The 21190-nt window shown below is 31.5% G+C and overlaps 2 protein-coding genes across 6 annotated transcripts in view; one reads left to right on the forward strand and one right to left on the reverse strand.

Moving 5' to 3' along the window:
* Positions 1-2858: 2858 nt before the first annotated feature.
* Positions 2859-20703, reverse strand: LOC113393442 (blood vessel epicardial substance-like). 4 transcript variants are annotated; one of them, XM_064215036.1, is made up of 8 exons: positions 20461-20703; positions 9120-9488; positions 8717-8919; positions 8122-8316; positions 6421-6529; positions 4409-4520; positions 3907-4086; positions 2861-3749 (listed from the first exon to the last, which is right to left on the reverse strand). In XM_064215036.1, exons 2-8 carry the CDS (start codon positions 9444-9446, stop codon positions 3535-3537), a joined length of 1341 nt encoding a protein of 446 aa, XP_064071106.1. In that variant the 5' UTR covers positions 9447-9488; positions 20461-20703; the 3' UTR covers positions 2861-3534. The 4 variants fall into 4 exon arrangements, with proteins under 4 accessions (XP_026486111.1, XP_064071106.1, XP_026486110.1 ...); XM_026630325.2 differs by having other exon boundaries at positions 2862-3749; positions 9120-9492; XM_064215035.1 differs by having other exon boundaries at positions 2862-3749; positions 9120-9492; positions 20358-20703.
* Positions 6965-21190, forward strand: part of LOC113393247 (eukaryotic translation initiation factor 3 subunit G) — a 75908-nt gene continuing 61682 nt past the window's right edge. The window contains exon 1 of one of the 2 annotated variants that reach the window (XM_064215039.1): positions 6965-6971. The gene's annotated coding sequence lies outside the window, so the exon portion shown is untranslated. Of the gene's footprint in view, positions 6972-15310; positions 15318-21190 lie in introns of those variants that run through there. The other variant, XM_064215037.1, reaches the window with a different exon arrangement.

Here is a 21190-nt window from a genome sequence, read left to right on the forward strand (position 1 = left end):
TAAATAAAAATTTTAGCTCTAAAAAATCTGCCATATTATCTTAATTTCATTGGAAGTAGTCAATTATATAATTTTAATCACAACGCATCTGTAATATATAAGATTGAATATGACAACAATAGTGGAAGACGTTTTTTAAATAATATTTTATTATTTTGCGATTTTGAAATATAAATCTTCTTTTTACATAAATATTTTCTTAAACTTAATTATATTAAACATTTTTGTGATTCTAATTGTAGTTAAAGATCTTTATTAGACAATGTTCGACAGTTAGCATACACAGCGACGCGTCATGAAGGTCTATATGGAATAAGATCATCATATAATTCATTACATTTAAAATTAAATATAATAAAATTAGCAGTCATTTATACTTTGACATCTTCCTAAACATATACTTAGTTTCATTCAAAAGCCTAAATTAATAATTGCAACACATTCATTTAGGCAACGAAAAATTTAAAAACTCAACCGATAAGTATAATTTTAGATGATTTTGTAAATATCATTACGATTTGTAAAGAAAACGTGTAAATGGTTCGCATTTTAAATCTTATCAATTTTATTTTCAATTCTAGATGTGTAAGTTATCAAAATTTCACTAGCCTTTTCCAATGTCATTTAATACATCATAAAAGCAAGGCCTACGTTTTTGTAATAATATAAATGAATATAACATTGAAAACATTGCGAATTCAGCGTTATATAATTTAGAAGCCAATAACATCGTTTACAATTTACGCATATATAACTTTGTTTGTATCACAATACAACACTTCTCTCATTTTGTTTTAACATCAGTGGAACTGACAATTAAACTAGAGTTAATAATCTACGTAGTAGTAGATTACAGCGATGTCTATCCTGGTCTAACGATGAAGTTGGCTGCATTGTACATCGTATATGGTGTTTCTGATACATTATTAGACAAGTAACTAACGAGATAAGAGAAGACGTAGAACGATATGTATTTGCAAAGGACACCGATAAATAAGGACAGAACATAACGAGCTTTTAAGGACGCTTAGATGTTGACTACGTTTATAGCGAAAACTTCGTTATGTCCTTATTATACGGTGTCTGTTTTACATATTGAATGTCGAAGCGTTATTCGACAAGGCTTATACAGAATAAATATGAACACTACTTTTTCACCTAGTCTGACACCGTACAGTCACGAAGCAACAACAACAACTAAACACTGACGTGATATATTATTATTTAGATGTGAAGTGACATCTAATTACAAGAACTAACAACGTGAAATCCACCGAGTGTGACAACAATGTTTAAAGTGAACATTTATTAAAAGCACGACTGTTTAAATTTAAAACGAACTCGACTGTTCCATGAATGTGATATAGATACGTATTGAAATGTGCATTTCAGATAATAGCTTGAATATTGTTTCAATAGTGCTTTTTTCATTATTATTATTAGTTGAATTCTCACGTAGTTAACACGATTTACCTTTTATATATTCAGGTTTCATAAATTTTCCGTTTATTAGCTATAAAACTTTTAATTTTTTTCCATAAAGACTCGGATCGTTTATCTTTTTAGGGCGAACAGAAACGAATCTTTATGAAATGAGTCTATCTATATAACACCCAGAAAAATATTATTACAAGTCCGTAATCAACACTTAGTACTTATTTAGCGACTGTTTTTGTTTATTTAAACCCTTTTAAAAACAGCTCAGTCTGATTTTAATTTATTTTACCTACTATTAGTATTAGGTTAACATAGAGTTACAAGATTAAAATATACATTTTTTCGTTGTAAACGGTACGTCAAAACTATAAATCAAAAATATTAAAGTGTAGAACGTCGAATGGAAGTTTATAATATGGAAGGATGTTTGTTTTAATGTTTTAAATATGAAATAAAATTAAAAAAATGACTTATTTCTTTTAGCTTTTAAGTGTTTATTGAACGACAATGCCATATCGAGCCCTAAATGAAAGCAAATTACTAAGAAATAATTACATAATGAACTTACAAGGCAACATTATTCTCAAATCACTTTTAAGTAACTAAACATCTAATATAATACATGAGTAAGTTCATTATTTTCCACGCTAGAAGCTTATTGAAGCACCTTCTAGTAGATTTCTAATGGTTTGATAATCAATACGTGGCCATTGTCATTCAAAATGATTTATGTAGTTAACTGAAAAAATCCTACAGTTTACAAAAATGTATAATTTCATTTTCTTCATTAGTGAGCATTTCAGTCCCAGTAGATTATGAAAATTTACTTTTATCGCTCACTGCTTTATTTTAATATTTTAACTAACTATTACACATATACTACAAATAATAGTACGAATTAATCCAAAGGACATTTTTTATGCATTGGATATTGTTAAAATGTTTAAAAACAGTATTTTTTCTGCAATTAAATTCAGATCTATTCTTATAAAAATGGGATTAAGCATTGTGATCATCAGTATAATCACAATGTTTTTTTCATATTGAAACAGTTTTCAATATGTAAAAAAGTATAAGAAGACTCATAGTAATTATAAAGTTGAACCTACAACTGATATAATTGTCTTCGCTATATGTATATATGCAATATTTTTTTGAGACCATAATAATGGAAGCGCCCTTTGGATTAACAAAAAATACTTACTTAGGTACTTTTTATTCTGTACAACATAATTATAAAATCTCTCTCTAAATAGTCACATATTTTGTTATGGACTTAATAACAATAGCTCTATTTTGACTTCACTAAATAAACGTAATAATCATTTCGATTAAAAACAATTCTAATTTCTGGTAAAAATGTAATCTAATGTAAAAATAAATTGATGTGTATTTATAATTAAAGAATCTCTTGTAATGGTTTGTCGTTCCCTTTAGAAAAATAAACATAAAACAACAAAATATAATTATTTATACATATGAATAAAAATATATTAAAATGTTATTCGTTATATCTAGCCGAGTGATTACCATACAATTCTAGCCGAGATAATTTGAACATTTTTACAATTGGAGTTCATATCAATTTGAAAAATCAGCTTCGTAGTCAAAATTATCTTTCATTATATATCACGAATAACCTCGAAGCAATCAAACGTCAAGGGAGATGAGCGGTAAAACGAATACAATAAAATACATTTACTTCTAACTAGATAGTCTACTTTTCACACAATAATTACATTTTAAGTTTTATAAACACTGTTTTTGCACAATCTGTGTACAGTCCGATGCTAATCCACATTATTGCACTGGTCACTCCCTGATTTGTGAGCACTAAGTGTTTCACATCGAAAGCGCGATTTGAGCGAACGAATCTTGTCACGTAGTTTATGGGGAAGCTCATTTTTTTCTATATAACAGCACCTAGCCTACGCAGAGTCTTGCGATCTCGTACGGAGGCAAAATGTATCGATGCTAAAAGTCTGTCGTGTGTGGTATCGTTCGCTCACGGTCGGGTCAGGGGAAGTGGGGTGAACTAGGGGAGATAGAGGCGGGCGCGACCAGCGGCACCAGCTCGGGCTGGGGCCGCGGCCCGCGTCACACGGCCGGCTCCGAAGGGCTCTCCGCGAACTTAACCTCGCGGCTACGTCGGAACGAAGCGGTGCGGCGTGGTGGGCTACGGCGACGTACGGGCGGCTGCAGACTCGCCGAGGACGCTTGTGTTAATAGTCGAGGTGGAGGAATCACGCTCCGGCTAAATGGTGAATGTCGAAGAAATTGGCGTGCAACAACCGGCTGCCAGTACGAAGACCCTGTAACGTATATTTTATTCGTAGAGTTTTTTTTTATATAAAACAAATATAAAGCTCTTATTTATTTATCAAACTTTTTTTCTCAATAATTTGTAAATAATCTTCTAAGATATTCTTCAACATTTAAGCTTATTTACACATTTATTTTTTCCATTACCTTTTGTAGAAGTAGATCTTGCTCTCCACGCAAGACTTCGCAAGCGACCGCGCGCTCCTTCATGTACAGCATCGACGCTGGCTGAACGCGTGAGGTGTGGCGGTAAACCTTCGGCCTCGGTACCCACTCCTGCACCCAGTCCTTCGCTGACTGAATACAGCTTGTGCGTGATATCTTTGCCTTAAAAGATACAAAAAAAAAGAAAAAACTTAGACTGTCTAGTGTGTCGTGTCTCTCAGTTCTCACTGAGCACAGGCCCAATGAAAAGCGAAATTTATACACACTAGTGGTCAATATTTTTTTATGAATAATTTAATACCCGTGGTCTTTCTTCAAAATAAAATGTATCATTACGCAAAAGTAAAAAATATTTGAGAATTATTATCGTGCATCTTTAAATTGTTTTTAATATGTAAGTCATAACAGAATATTATATATTGTATATATACGTTTATAAAACCTTAAGAAGAGGAGCATATAGGATGACGAAAAGTGGACTAACCTATGAGACAGTCGAGTACGACCTTAAGGGCAGGGCGATGACGCAGCACGCGCTCGAGGCGCATGCGCGACCAGCACACGCACGTGGACACCTCCTCCGCGACCACAGTCACCTGCACGATACATAATCTTTCTCCCTTAAGAAAAATACTCCAAGCTTTTATTGTTATTTGGATTAATATTGCTTATACAATATGAGAGCAAGCGCCACTGTAACAATTAGATTGACTATCATTTGGAAATCAACGTAGTAAAACATCTATTGGCACTGTTTGGCGGAATAACCTCTAAAACCTTTTCAAGAAGAACACAGGCGTTCACCTAGCAGTGGGTAATTAACAGACTCTTACTTCCGAATTAAAATATTGTAATTTTTCGATATGTAATAGAAAATATTAACCAATTTAATTTTATGAAAAGTATAATATTTATTTAGGTATCACTTACACTAGTTTTTACATGATATTGATCTAAATTTGAAATTATGAGTCAAATGTAGAATAGCCAACGGCGAACTAGCAATAAAGGGGTATTTCATAATTATTTGATAAGTAATTGACTTAAAATTAAAATAAAACCACGTAACAAATTTCAATTTCTACTTAATCTTTTCTACCAGTGATTTGAGTTACGCCTTAACACGTTATACTTATATCAAAAAAATTGAGACATTTAGAAGTATAAGTAGAAATGAAATTTCATAGTTTTTTTACTGGCGATACGAATGTAAAATTTAAAATTTATTTTTCATTGTATTAATTGTTCTTTAAAAAACGTATTATTATTGAATATATATTTTATTAAAGAGATATCGCAATAGTTTTTGAATTTATTTCAATTTTGTCTATTTGAAGGTATGTTTTATTTGGTTAATAATCAAGACTTTATTAATAGACAAAATAAAAAAGTATGATTGTGGATAAAATCAGAAGAAAATATACATAATAAAATAGATATTCATCTCAACTTGTTATTTTCAACTATTTATTTTGACAAATCGTCAGTCTCAGCCTTCATCCATTATTCATATCTCTACTTGAATTATTTAAGTTAATCGTACGCAGAATCACAATGGCGCTTGTTATTATTTCCCCTGTGAAACGCTAATGCCTTTATTATTATGTTGCATTACATTTTTTTATACTTACTCTAAACTTACAACCTTATTTTCGAACATAATATAATGTGAAACATAAACCTTTGTTCATTTTTATATTTATGCTGGCACTCTTCACTATAAACACTTTAATATATTTTATCTAGTGTTTTTATTTAATTGTTAAAATTAAAGATTTATTTTGAATATGTTTAAAAAAACATAGCTTGTAACAGAATTAACGTAGTATCTAATTTAATAATGAAATTATAGTACAGGCTAGATAACCTAATCCTGTTGTAATCCTGTTTGTATGAAAATCGTGTTAGCAACTATCTCTAATTGGCACTTAATAACTCATTGATATATATATAGATCACATTCATTATCATTATCATCATCATCCGGTTTCATTTTGTCATTTCCAATTAATTCGCATCAAATTTCGGTAAAGTTATCATTTTCATCATCATAGAATAGTTTTTCGAACTCGCGTCATCTACACAATTACTGTCTCTTGATAAAAAGGTATATAAAACTGCTTTAATTAATAGTAATGTCATGTAAACGTATGGTTTATTTGGTAATAACATTCACACAAGGTAATAGGGAAAACATTTGGTATACATTTTTAAAAGTTAGGGATATTTTTTAAGTTGTCCATAGCATAACAACATATAAAAACTCTTTTGTTGTAGATAATTAGTGAAATAAATCAAAAAAAATCTTATTAATACTTATTCCACTATAATTTATTGAAAACCTTTAAATTAGGTGTTATCTATTCAATAAACCCCCTACTCATTAATTTGATACAAAACAGCAAAGATAAAACGTTTTAGCGAGCCTTAATTAGAAGAGTACTACATATATTTTATTTGGTATTAAAAAAAGCAACGTAATAATCCTTTGCTTACCTGGAAGACGTCGTCAGACTGTTCACGGTTCGCTTCCCACTCGGGTGAGTCGACGAACTGGTAAGGCTGTATATAATGAAGATGCGTTTCATCGCAACTCACTCGCATCCTTATAAAATAAAAAATATACATATTTATATCAAAACACTAACATTATATTCGTAATTATTTTAATGAGCAGTCAAATTGTAAAACCGCAGTTTATATTATCATTCTATGTTTGTAGCTTTTGTAGCAATTAGCTTACATTACGTAGACTCGCTTGCTACGAACAGTAAAAGATTCGATTTCATTATTTTGTCGAATAAGAGCTTTCGTTCAAAGTTTTGTTTCCATGGGAAAAGTCATTACAATAAACATTTTTATTATAATATAAAATAATACATATGAATTAATTAAGATTGTTTAATTATTTTCGAATACATTAACAAGTTAAACAATATTGTTTTCCTAACTGTTATTTCGGACTATGAAATAGTTCCTGGAAAGTGTCAAGTCGTAACTTGTTTGATTAGCTTACACACGGACAGATAAACTAACATTTTAAAACTTTTAGTGTGATTTATAATCAATGTTGTATAAATATTACAAACATTAAATCAATAATTCATATGTAAGAAATGTAATATACTCAGAACATTAAAAATAGTATATAGCAGACAAGCATGAGTGAGTATTGGGCATCAAGATTCAAGACAGCGCAGAACGAACTTACAGCGAAATGGATTCTGACCGCGGCTCAAGTTGCGTGGGCGAAGGAAATTGCTTGCTTTGCCTATTACAACTAACGTGCAGCAAAATGCAGCGCGCTACATCTCATCGCAAACTTTACATAATTGTTCTTTATACTTCAAAACATCTTTAACATTATTACAAGATTTTTTTATTTTTCATAAAATTGTATCGTAAATAATAGATACCGTATCATTCTTTTAAATTTTTTGTATTATATAATACTACGGTAACACTAACGCCAGCTCTTTCGACATTGAACAACACTTATAACGGCGAGTATTTTTATTCGTCATCAATACTATAACATACATATGCTTTTTAATTCACAACCGATATGTCGATACAGATTTACCAAACCTCTTTTTTTACTTATAGCACTTATAAGTGGAAAAGTATTTACAGTATCGTGATAAGTTTCAAATACCTACATGAGTACATTTCTAAAGTGATGGCAGACCACTTATTACGTAATGACGTTATTCCATAATGGTGAGGCAGGGGAAATTAATGGCCGGGTCTCACCTACGTAACATTACCGACATTGACCAAGCCCAAAACTATACAATGCCAGTTTACGATTATAGAAACTATAAATGATATTACTACATATTGTCGTATATTAACTATACACTACTAAATTTAAAATCTACTCTAAGTGTGCTGTAAATATTAATCTCTGTTTAATATGATACATTCAACTTACTTTATTTTTCCTTGTCTAATAGTGAATAGAAAATGATAATTAATTATTATTTTAATAATTCCGCGTTAAATAAGCAAGTATTATCAATCGTAATTTATTTCTTATTGTTATTTTTTAATTCAATTGAAGTCCTAATATTTACGGAACATTCTATATATTGCGACTCATCGATACACGTACCTACATAACGAACAACTGATCTGTTATCATCAATATAAATCAAACCACGGAGTAGATTTTCGCAACCATGAACTAGTACGTACTTTCCCTTCAATAATATTGACAATCGTTCGTCTGCCGGCGTGACTTCTTCGACCGCGTACGCCTCACCCGGCTCTAGTTTCACGACCCTCGCTTCTCGAGTTAGCTCCTGAAAGTGCTTCTTATTCACTTTCAGAGGCTTGAATAGTTTCAGGTACAAATCAGTCAGCTCTAATGACAACGCCGGTGGAAGAAACCTGAGGAAATGTAGCTTAAAAAAAATCACGAAACTAAGTATTATTGCTATTTAGTTGATGTCTATATTTTGCTATTTGTGTTTCTATTTGAAGTGTGTTAATACTAATAGAACATAGCACAATGTAAAGAGCTATCAGAGACCACTAGTCATATTAACTAATTTTAATCTAATATTTCTATATAGATGACTATAGTTTATAAGCTAAAATATCAAAAATCTATTATCTAGTCGATTTATATTCGATATATGTATATATTAAACTATATTTGTTTTAGTCTAACGTGATTAATAATATTTTAGTTGAATGAAACTAATCATTTAATTAAAAAAAATAGTGTGATAGAAATCTAAGTCTTCAGTCCATTCAAAATTTGTAATATACAAAGATAAGAACCAACCTTATAATTAAAAAAACTGTGTGTATAGAATTGACGAGGACGAGCGCGAGGCTCCACGCTAGCACGTCGGGTGCACACACCTCGGCGCCCGCCCACATGCCCATCAGCACCGCGCCCGCCGCGGCCAGCGCCCGCAGGACTAATATACTCTGCTTGAAACTTTTCGGCGCCAGGAATGCAATTGCGAAGCATAGGTTTGCGGCCTACGTTCAGTGAAAATTGTAATTATTAGACTGATTAGATTTAGAAAATTGGCATTGTTAACCATGTTTATTTTTAAATTGGTAGATAAAATGATCTATCCGATGTTCTCGGCTAAGTAGATTTATGAAGATTAATAAATTTAACATAATTAATTCTAGTTAATTTTTGCTTTTTTATTACATAAGAATATTTAAGGCACCTGAAAAAGATCTTGCTGAGCGCTGGTCCATTTAGCGCAGAACCAATGGTTGTCGTGTTCATCGGTAGAACTAGCGTTAAGAAGCTCGTAGTCGGTATCGAAGGTTGAGTTGATGCGCGAAAGGTTGTATGCTAGCGTGGCGTTGAGCCAGGGCGCGGCGGTCGCCGGCGCGGGGGGGGCGGGCGCCATGCTGCGCTCGCGCACCGCCGCCCGCGCGCCACCGCCGCCGCCCGCGCGCGCCTCCCGGTCCTTGCTCGCGCTCGCGCGCCGCTCACCCGACACGAGACGATTCAGCTGGGCTCTTGCTTTCAGTATTACCAACTCCATCACCACACCCTGCCACTCGCTTGTGCCACTTGTGACTCCACCCTAGCTGCAACAATTTATTACTTCACATACCTATTTGTTATTTCCATTACAATAATATTTCTTTTATCTAATCAACTTTAAGGATATTGCCGCTACTCATGTTTCAATTTTTTTGCTACACTTAGTTTCATTACACAAGTCAATGTATTATCTGAACTCGACTTCGCTAAAGTAAAACGTACATGTGTGTATGTCACGTTAATAAAGCAAAGCGGTGTATTTTTGTATGAAATTAAACTAGATACTCTAAACTTATTAGCTGTTATATCTACGCCTTTATCAACGAGGATGTAGGATACGCAGAAGCAATCGTTAACTCACAAATATCCCAATATATAACTCATTATCTGAAACCTTTTTACTTCTCGAAATAAGCATCTAATATATATAATTATATAAACCAAGATTATTAGCTGGAGCTTTCAAGTTATCTAGATTTATATTCCCCAATTTAAAAGTAGGTACATCAGTATTATATATCCGCTGGGAGTAATCATTTTATGATAGCTACTTCGTTTTTCAGACAGACAATATTTAAAATATAATATTTTCGTATTGTATCGATAAAAATGTCAACCGCGGAATTTTTAAAAAAATATATTTTATATTGGAGGTTGATAGTTACGCTAATATTAAAGTTTTATTTTATATTTTTAACTAGTTGTTTATAATTGCGTTTATATATGTTTTTTGAATCCGTTTTATTACGTATACTATAATATAAATTCCTATTGAATTTCATAAACCTTGCATTGACATAATATATCTAATTTAACATTTAAATTCTTGACACCTTGCAAGAAAATTAAATGTGAATTATTGTATAACTGACTGCAACCGAATAACCTTGATTGTCAACTGTCATTGTTTCCGTGAACAGTATATCAGAGTTGGCATTACGAAAGTCTACTCCGTGGCCCGATTACAAGTCACGAAAGTAATACGACTAACATTTATATTTAAAATAAAAATATCACCATAGCCAATAGAGGTGTCGCGATGACATTTAGCCACTGGATAAATGGAAAAGTCATATGGTTGGGAAACAGACTTAAAAAATTGCTTATCGTTTTATATTTTATGAATAAAATAAATTTAGCATCTGCATGTTTATAATAACAAAGGAAAATATGTTCCATTTTTGACATTCAATTTCAGTTTTTAATTTATATTATATAATATAATATTAAAACAAAATAATTCTTGGTGATGTAGCAAACTGTGTACTTATCGAATGTACCATAGTGATAGTCACCAATAGTCCAGGGAAAGTGAATAAATAACAATTCGAGTAAAACTTTACCCATTTATCAACTTTTAAGTCATCCACTACAAAGTAAATTTAAGTTTTTATCAGAAAGCAATATTAGATTTGTTGGCAGTTACCATCTCCTTACCTAAGCTTTATTGTTTTCACGACGTACATGTTTGGGTCTTCTTTTATTTTTATATTCTCTGAGATCTGAACTCAAAATAAATTGTACGATTAACCAACAATCAAAATCATTAATAACTATTAAATAGAAATAAAATTGCTTGTAAAAAAACAACATAAAATGTTCTTAACTTTACAATTAAAATTTTAAAAAATACGGACCTCCTTCACAAAGTTGGTGCAAGAACGCTTTAAAGAATGAATGAACCATTTATGAATGCACAATACGAAAATGGTTTCAAACGACAAGTGAAATCAAACTTTAAATACACATCATTATTATCATGTATGTATCAGTCGCCTTTATAAAAAATGCTTTTAATAAATATGAAACAAGTAAAGTATAGGGAGGATTTATATTTATTATTTTAAACGGGAGGGCTGGTTCATTTTTTGCTCAGATGATCAAAATTGCGACTGGACGGGGAATTGTTACTACCATTCCAAGCGGTTATGATTTATCAGTAACTATTTTTAATTCATATTTGTATATATTTAAGGACTTAATGTTAATAATCCATATCCATATTAATATTATAAATGCGAAAGTAACTCTGTCTGTCTGTCTGTCTCGCTTTCACGCCAAAACGAATGGACCGATTTTAATTAAATTTGGTACACAAATAATCTAGAGGCTGAGAAAGGACATAGGCTACTTTTTATTTGGAAAAAAGGGCTGTAAAGGGTTGTAAAGGAGGATGAAATTTTGTAAGATGTTGAAAGTATTGTTATTTTTAGAACTAGAAGCATAAAACTTACATGTACACTTATAAACTAACATATCATGATACCCACTAAGGAGCGTATTTTGCAAATTTTACCCCTAAAGGGGTGAAATAGGGGTTGAACGTTTGTATGGAAGTCCGTTATTTTTTAAGTTAGAAACATGAAACTTTATTTTTTGGATACTGATTAAAAATGACTAAATATATATTTAAGCGTTTCTAGATAATCTACCACTGAGGGGGTGAAATAAGGGTTGAAAGATTTTATCGGAGTCATTTGAATTTTTAAGTGGGATACTGATTAAAAACGGGTAAATACGAATATAAGTATTTTTTGATATTCTACCACTAAGGGGGTGAAATAGCTTATGGGCCACCTGATGGTAAGTGGTCACCACCGCCCATAGACAATGGCGCTGTAAGAAATATTAACCATTCCTTACATCACCTATGCGCCACCAACCTTGGGAACTAAGATGTTATGTCCCTTGTGCCTGTGATTACATTGGCTCACTCACCCTTCTAACCGGAACACAACAATACAGGGTACTGTTATTTGGCGGTAGAATATCTGATGAGTGGGTGGTACCTACCCAGACGGGCCTGCACAAAGCCCTACCACCAAGTAAATAAAGTAAAAAAAGTTTATACGTATTTAAGCGTTTCTTGATATTTTACGCCTAAAGGGAAAAGGTAGGGGTTGACATTTCGTATACAGGTTAGTCTGGAAGTCCGTCATTTTGAAGTTACAAGCTAGAAATTTTATTTTTGGGCTACCGATTAAAAATTAGTTGATTCGCATTTAAGCTTTCTGGATATTCTACCCTAAGGACTGAATACACATCAATGTGGTTCAAAAAGAGGAGAGAGGATTTATTCACATATTAAATTAATGCCGACAATCTTAATTCTTGCAAAAAGCTTTCAATGATATCCTCAAAAAGTTTATTTTTTCTTTTTGATTTTGATTTGTGTTACTTCAATCTATATCGATTTCAACTTCAACTGGTGTCATAGGTTGCTGAATTATAGTTTATTTGCCTCATTAAACTAAAATGACTTTTTTTTTTCAAATATCTTTGCAAAGATTCGCTGAAAAGGTTTCATAATGTTAAAATTCTTAGCTGAAATTATTAATTCCCCTCCTTTTAATATTCTGATCATGTGTTTCAATCTCCGAAATGACTGACACGAAATTAAATGAAGTAACAGCTATTAGCGAAAATTATTTAAACAGTTTTTTCTTTAATCTTTCGGATATGCTGTGTACCACATAGGTAGATATAAAATCATTTATGAACTCTCTTATAAGGTAGAGTAATTAAATAACTAACTATATAATTTATGTTACTTGGCCCTGTCTGTATTATTTTAAGTTACTAAGCTATTCATTATTTATAATTTATTTAGTTGAATGCAAATGATACATATGTTTTTGTTATATTTACTTTACTTAATTCTAATAATATTGTGTATTTATTAAAATTATATTTTTATTGTTTTAAAAACCGTAACAAAGACCGCAAATCTGCCTTTGAGTGAATAATTTTAAATAATAAAGGTATGCGGAAAGCCGTATGAGCCATCTTATGGTAAATAGTTACCACCGTCCATAAAAAACAAACATTAACCATTCCTTACATCGTCAATGCGCCACCAACCTTTGTAGTTAAGATGTTATGTCTCTTGTGCCTGTAGTTGTTCTATATCAGTTAACCTTCAAACCAGAACTTAACAATACTAGGTATTGCTGTTTGGCGGTATAATATCTGACGAATAGGTGATACCTACCCTAGCTTGCTTTACTGGCTTGCACAAAGCCCTACCACCAAGTTATTTTTGCGTATACTTACCTTAGATGGCAATTGTTTTGGGTAAAAAAGAAAGAGATCTTCACTGACGCAATAAATATAAAATAAAAGATAATATAAAGCAAAATGTTTCGTGACATAACTAGTAATTTATGCATCATTGATGTAGATATTTTTATACTATTTATTTTATTTAAGCATATTTTATTAAGAAAAACTAACAAATTATTTAAAATAGTCAGCCATCGCAACTAGTTTCAAATCACGATACTACATTAGAGAGAAGGAAGACGCTTGGTATTTACATTTTTAATTAAAATATTAAATTGTATACCATTTGTATTAATTGCAGCAAAATAATTTGTAAATGAATAATACCTGAATTTATTCATGTATTACTAATGTAACACCTTTGTATATAGTCGATATATGTAGTTATTTTATAAGTCAAAGTGTTTTCAATGAAAAATGTATGTAAATATTTTTACTGTACACCACATTATAAATATTATACATTACAAGGAATAAGTAATACAAATTTAAAAAAATAACTTGGACTACGATTATTGATATCGTGGCAGGATACAATATATAAATTGAATTGTTCTAGATTTCCATAAACTTTGCTATTCAAATGGTGAAATATAGTAAGAACTGAGTTTCTTGTTGGTTCGTCCTGGTACTACTTTCCGAACCGGTGGTTGTTTTACATTTAATTCAATATGTAGCGTGACGATTCAAAAGCGCTTTCATCAGCGTACTTCAAGAATTACAGACTTCCAGACTAACCTTTATACGGAATGTTAACCCTATTTCTCCCCTTTGGCGTAAAATATCCAGAAACGCTTAAATACGTATCTACTCGTTTTTAATCAGTATCCCAAAAATTAGTTTTTTGTTTTTAATTAAAAAAATAACGGACTTCCATAAAAACTTTCATCCCTTATTTCACCCCTTCAGAGGTAGAATATCAAGAAACGCTTAAATACGTATCTACTCATTTTTAATCAGTAGCCCATAAATAAAGTTTCATGCTTCTAACTTAAAAAATGACGGATTTCCCGACTAACCTATATAAAAAATGTCCTACTCCTATTAAACCCCTTAGAGGTGGAATATCTAGAAGCACTTAAATACGTATATAATCATTTTTAATCAGTATCCCAAAAATAAAGTTTCATATTTTTAGCTTAAAAAATGACGACCTCCATAAAAACTTTCAACCCTTATTTCACCCCCTCAGTGGTAGATTATCTAGAAACGCTTAAATACGTATCTACTCCTTTTTAATCAGTATCCCAAAAATAACGTTTCATGTTTCTAACTTAAAATATTTCATACGTTCAACCCATATTTCACCCATTTAGGGGTAGAATATTCAAAATTCCCTCCTGAGTGGTTGTCATGATATGTTAGTTTATAAGTGTACAGCCTAAAATGTGAGTTTAATGCTTCTAGTTCTAAAAATTCTAAACATGACAATACTTTCAACAACTTACAACCTTTCATCCCCCTTTTCAATCCTTTTTTCCAAATAGCCTATGTCCTTTGTCAGGCTCTAGACTATTTGTGTACCAAATTTCATTTAAATCGGTCCAGTAGTTTTGGCGTGAAAGCGAGACAGACAGACAGACAGAGTTACTTTCGCATTTATAATATTAAATAATAGTATAGTATGGAAGTATGGATTGTTATTTCCCTCGCTAGAGAGCTCCGATAATAACCGCGTCCGATCGCTGCTAAATTCAAAGTGCTACAGGGAGAACCGCAGCCTCCGACGCGCTATATATAGGCACGCTCCCGCCGCCCCGGCCGGCCGGTACCACCGCAAACGCTACGTTCCGCAATTTTTAAAACTGTAATATCTTCGAAAATATTTATTTAAATCATATGCTGTAAAGGGCCATATAGATCAATGTTAAATCAACAATGTATTTAAGGTATTTCATTGCATAAGGATTAATGCTATATAGGTTAAAATCGCTTCAAAATTAGCCAATATTTGTGGTAAAAAATAAATGACAAAAAAATGTTATTGTGGGTTATCACAACAGATAGACACATACCATCGCGGACTTTTTTGTAGACATTTTTGAGGTGTACAATTCTGTAGTACATTATTTTGATCTATCTAGTAGGGTTCAGCCAGCGTTTACAATGTAAGCGCAAAAAATGTATAAATTTACGACATCACATTAGAAACTTTTAAAATTATCAGTGTTACTTAACTATATTGTCTATGTATTATATACAAAAACCTTCCTCTCTAATCACTCTATCTATTAAAAAAACCGCATCAAAATCCGTTGCGTAGTTTTAAAGATTTAATCATACAAAGGGACATGGGGACAAAGAAAGCGACTTTGTTTTATACTATGTAAAGATTAACATAGTATAAATATCACTAACCCGACCCTAAAGAATTGTAATAAAATCAATATTATTATAAAAAAGAGTTATAAAAATATTGCCGAATTTATAAATAATTTTGTATTAAATATATTGTACGAGTATGCTTATAAAAATACATACATGTAATTTTAGATACAGTATAAATGTGCTGTAAAAATATACTTGCTGAAACAATTTTAAGATCATTATTCGTTTCTAAGCTAAAATAATTACGTTTGAAGCTTAAACACGGCTGTATCTTATGAGCATAATATGGCGAGCGTGATATTATAGAACAATTTAAAACACATTTTTCATGATATTAAGAGTTCTATTATTATTTTAATTGTAAGTTATATAATATTTGCATATATTATGTTTTCTCTCAATATTATAAGTCTTTGTATTGTTTTCGTAAATTTTATATTAAACTAATGTTTATTTTGTGTGTTAGGTTACCAAACTATAAATTATGACCCACAACAATCCAAATATATAAATAATTTTATTTAAGTGTGGTTTCCAAAATATTAATAAAAATGTATCCTTACAATATAATATTAGCTTATTAAACATGAAAAGTTTTAATTTTTAACATAAATGAATATTTGGAAAGCTCGTCAATTATAGTTAATAAAATAAAATCGTATATCATATATTAAGTAAAATCGTAGGTAGACGTTATCTGTCATGTACGTACTACTAACTAAAAGTTTCTCCGAGATTTGCTGCGTCTTCTGGTATAAGTTTTATCTAAATTGTTGTAGCAGTTTCTTGATTAGGTAAGATATAATTTATTTTTACCACAAGTTGCCTAACATGTCTACCGTCGATTTTCCTAGAGCAAATTAAATTAGCTTAATCTATATTAACGTGTATATATTAAGTTAATATAAACATAAGGATTTTCTAACCGAATTTTCGTCCACGACAGCTAATAAATTTAAACTCAGTGTTGATATTATTTTCATAGAGTGTATGCGTGAACACGATCAAACTAAATATTTCTTCACTCATTTATGTATATCGTCGCGTCAAATAACGGTCCCGTCGGATCTTAATCCGATGGGACCGTTACCTGACGCGACTTAGAGAAATCATGAGCAGGACGAAGTGTTTTCCAAATCACAAGAGTGCACACACACACTATCAAATTCGTAACTGTTACAGATAATTTCTAGAACTTATCTTCATTGGTATTTTATTGACTCGAATGGGACGTAAGCCCAAGACCTCAAGATTAACAATAAACAAGTCACTGACCCACCGATACATTTAAAGTAAAAAAATATTGCAGTATGAAATAATATATCGTAATCCAGTATTTTCAACAGAAGTCCAATTAAAGAGTCGTTCTCGTTACTCTAATACAAATGGAAATATAGGCATAAAATATCATTAAAAAAATTAAAGTAAGTATAATATTTGAACTGCAACATACAACGATAGTGACGTGACGGGCTATTTATGTCGATACTAGAGCTGCGATAAGGCTGTCGTGTTTAAGTCGACGGCCAGTGTTATATAATTGCATTAGAGTTTCAAGAAAATTGTAATTCGTTTACAATTAGAAGATTAATTTAAAATATTATAAATTTAGTGCGATAAAATATAAACACAATAAATTACAAAAGAGTCAGTGTTTAAAAAATACTTTCCTATAAAATAAACAAATAATGTAGTTCTCGCTTTAAAATGCAAGGTATGTTTTATTTAAAAAGAAAATTTAAATTGAAATCAGTGTAATTTCAATTTCAAATGACCATTTTATTTCGTAAATTATTATAATTTTGTCAACAGGTCAAATTGAAATGAATTTATATATGCATTTAATTAGATTTTAACATTCTTACTTTTATATATGTAACAATATAATTACCATAATATAATCAAAGTAAAAACTTTAGAGATCAAAAGTTCCAGTCTCCATATTTAAAAATCTTATTATTATTTAAATATAACATAAATAGAGCTTTCATTAGAAATAGAACAGTGAAGTTAAGCATATAAATTTTAGCCACGATACAATGCCAGCAAGCGCTACAAAACACCCGCAAGCTACGAGTTCCTATCAGATGGAAATTCCTATTGAAACAAATTTTTATTTCAGTGCCCGCGCTACTAAATTTATTTTCTTACGCTATGGACTATTTTAGCTTTTATAATCGATTTCAACTCAAGAATTGACCAATATATAATATATGTATCCGTTAAGATATGATCTAAATTAACTTTTTGTGCCGAAATAATTTAATTAAATTAATTATTTTACATACACAGTATTTTTAATATTAATGTTTATAATAACTGTACGTTTAAATAGATATTTTATTACACATGTAACAAGTATATAGCAAGTATATTTATCTTCCTCAAACGTAAATAAATAAGTTATGTTAACAAAACTTTAAACTACAAGTTTACTAATCCCGATTCGCTATACATACAATTCCATTAAATAATAGTGGTATTCATATTTATTTCAGCTTAGTCATACTCAGTCGGGATGAGATAGCTGGCACTGCCACTAGGCGACAGATTGTCGCGACCGCGCCTCTGACAGCCACCAATATCTTCTTACATATCAACATAATGCGCTCCATCACATTCACTGCTATTACTTACGACAGCTTTTCTTATTTCCTCGTTCATAAATTTATATCAGACGAAATTATTAAAGAAAATCCAAAACGAATTAACACATTCTGTGACATTTGCCCGGTTCAAAAAATTCAGGGCATTTCTAAACGGTAAAAAATATTGTACTGCAAGTAACAACCAGAATCTTATTAAGTAAGCAAAGTATTATGCAAACAGTCCTCGTATGAATTTCCGCTTAAGAACGTTCAAAAAATATCTGCCAAGGTCTAGCCGTTGCATACTTATAACATTGAAACTTTGGCATGTTTTAGCTTTCGTCCAATGACATTTACTGACACGTTAATAACGCATCTTTTGTATTTTCAGTTAAAAGCAGTTAAAGATCTCTTCGCCTTTAAGATAACGAAGTACGTTACGTCTACGTTTCACATAATTATTATATATGTTTCTAATATAGTTACTAATTATATAGTAGTTTGCCAGATTTATTTTGGAGTAAGTTAAAATAGATTTTACTCGAATATAAGCAGCATTACTCGCATATCTGAGTACTTTATTCATAAAAGGCGATACTGTTAATGTAACTATTTACTGACTTTTTGAATTATACCCATTAAATGGCATTTATAATGCGATGATAAAATAACATATTTATGTATTGTATTATTAACGAAATTAAATAAAGGAACATATAAGTCATTCTTATCATATTTTAATTTAATATACCTACCATAATAGTTTCATATACGACGTGTTTTGTATCTATATTCGTGTATGCGAAATGTTACATTTATATCTATCTACTTCACATTTAGCAGCAGGAATGGAGGTTAGAGGTTGAATGACATAATTCTCACTGAAAGATGCATAAATTTAAAATCTTGCCGCAAATAAATTTTACATGAATCTCAGACGTCAGACATTTAAATTCCATAGCGATATATATTACATACATATAAAGGTTTCTACAAAACCACTTTACTTAAAAACATATTACATGTTTTAATTGATTTATTATTTAAGATATTTTTTTTATCGAAACAAGAAATTCAACTAATAATTATTTTATGTGCATACATATATTTAAAGCTAGAATGAAAGATAGAAATACATGTATAGAATATATTATAGTGTACGACGTGAGATTGATGACGACAGCTCGAGCTTATCGACTGGAAGATAACATTGTGTTCTTAATATTGCGTGACGAAAAAGTGAAAACGCGCAATATCATGACTTATTTACTTACTAAGAATGAACCTTATTTACTAGCTGACTTCGATTAGGTAAAACTAAAAAAACCTCGTCGCGTGCCTCGTGGCTGAGACTCTTGATGAATGTTTATATTTATAGTTATTTTAAAAGGATTGTCAAACTTATATATTTGTTCAATCGTAAATAGCTTGTTCAATCGTTTCTATATGTTACGCTGCCTAATTTTTTGTGTCAATAAAAATACTAGTTATCAATAATGTTATGAAAGCTATTTTTTCAATAGTAGAGAAAACCATCGCACAGTTGTCATAATAATACATGAAATCGGCAAGATTATAGTAATTAACATTTTAACTATTCAGTTTATATTAAAAAAAGAGATAATATTTATGTTATCTATCAATAATGTTTAAATAGGTAAAGATTCGTTAATAATTCCATAAATAACATAAAAAGTGATTTAGATGAACCAAAAATGAAAGAGGTTCCACAGAGTTGTGGATGCCTGCTCGTAAAACATATTTTACTTAACTGTATCTAACAAATTCATTCAACTAGTATAATATGAGTTATTACATCATGAAAGTACCTTGTAAAACAACAAATGCTAAATCGACGACTACAAGCTATATATCATAATCATGTTGCGTAGCATAACCTACGCAATCTACGCAGCTTTTACAACCCATACCTAATCGGCGGTAAAAGGTCATGTCCATCTGTAAGGCATTTTTTATCGACCCCGAGATGGCAGCGTCTTTAACCAGCGACGTGAGATGCGAGAGGCCGCTCACCTGAGCAGCCGAGAAAGCGTCCCGTCTCTCCGCCCACTTGTGGCGGTGGCAAATCTAGCAGGGCGTCGGTCACGGAACGTCCGCATATCTTGCACTTTCATGCTGTACCATCATAAAGCACCACAACACGAGCAAGCGCAACACGCGAGTCGCATAGTAGAATTCGAGAGGCACGGAGCGAAGACGCATGCGGCGCGTAGTGTTAGGCGGTGGAGCGCAGCGCCGCGCGGCACTACTGACTGCTTCGCCACACGCCGCTTCGCCGACACGGGCGCGGCCGCCATACGCACGCGCGACCCTCTCCTCCCGTATAGCCCATACTCTCCGCTTTCCCCGCGCCCTTACTCACATCTCGCTACTACTTAGATATTATCAATAAAATTATTGTACAACATAAATTCACCCAATAATAACATATTTTGTATGTTACATGTTAAAAAATAATAGCGTAAAATGTTTTTATTTTTTTGCTAAGTTAATTAAAATCGCAAAAGCAAATCGTTTTTCATTTCTATAATAAAAATTAAAATAGTCAAACGCTACAATTTATATTTAATTTACAGGTGTAAAAAAAGGAACGCGACCCATGAACTAAGAGTACGGAGATAGGATATTGATAATTCGCCATTGATTGATTAGACTCCTAGTATATTTTGTAATATCATTTGATTCGAAGTTAGTGTGTGCTTTCAGTGTATTAGCCTATTTTAAATCTATTGGCTAAGCTACT

This window comes from Vanessa tameamea, chromosome 6 (assembly GCF_037043105.1).
Source record: "Vanessa tameamea isolate UH-Manoa-2023 chromosome 6, ilVanTame1 primary haplotype, whole genome shotgun sequence".
Taxonomy (NCBI): domain Eukaryota; kingdom Metazoa; phylum Arthropoda; class Insecta; order Lepidoptera; family Nymphalidae; genus Vanessa; species Vanessa tameamea.

Coding starts and splice junctions, on each gene's coding strand:
- LOC113393442 (XM_064215036.1), bottom strand. CDS start 9,446: ATGGAGTTGGTAATACTGAAAGCAAGAGCCCAGCTGAATCGTCTCGTG. Junction 8,317..8,716: donor ACAGTTTTTTTAATTATAAG/GTTGGTTCTTAT, acceptor ACATTTCCTCAG/GTTTCTTCCACCGGCGTTGT. Junction 4,521..6,420: donor AGTCTGACGACGTCTTCCAG/GTAAGCAAAGGA, acceptor TGTATCGTGCAG/GTGACTGTGGTCGCGGAGGA.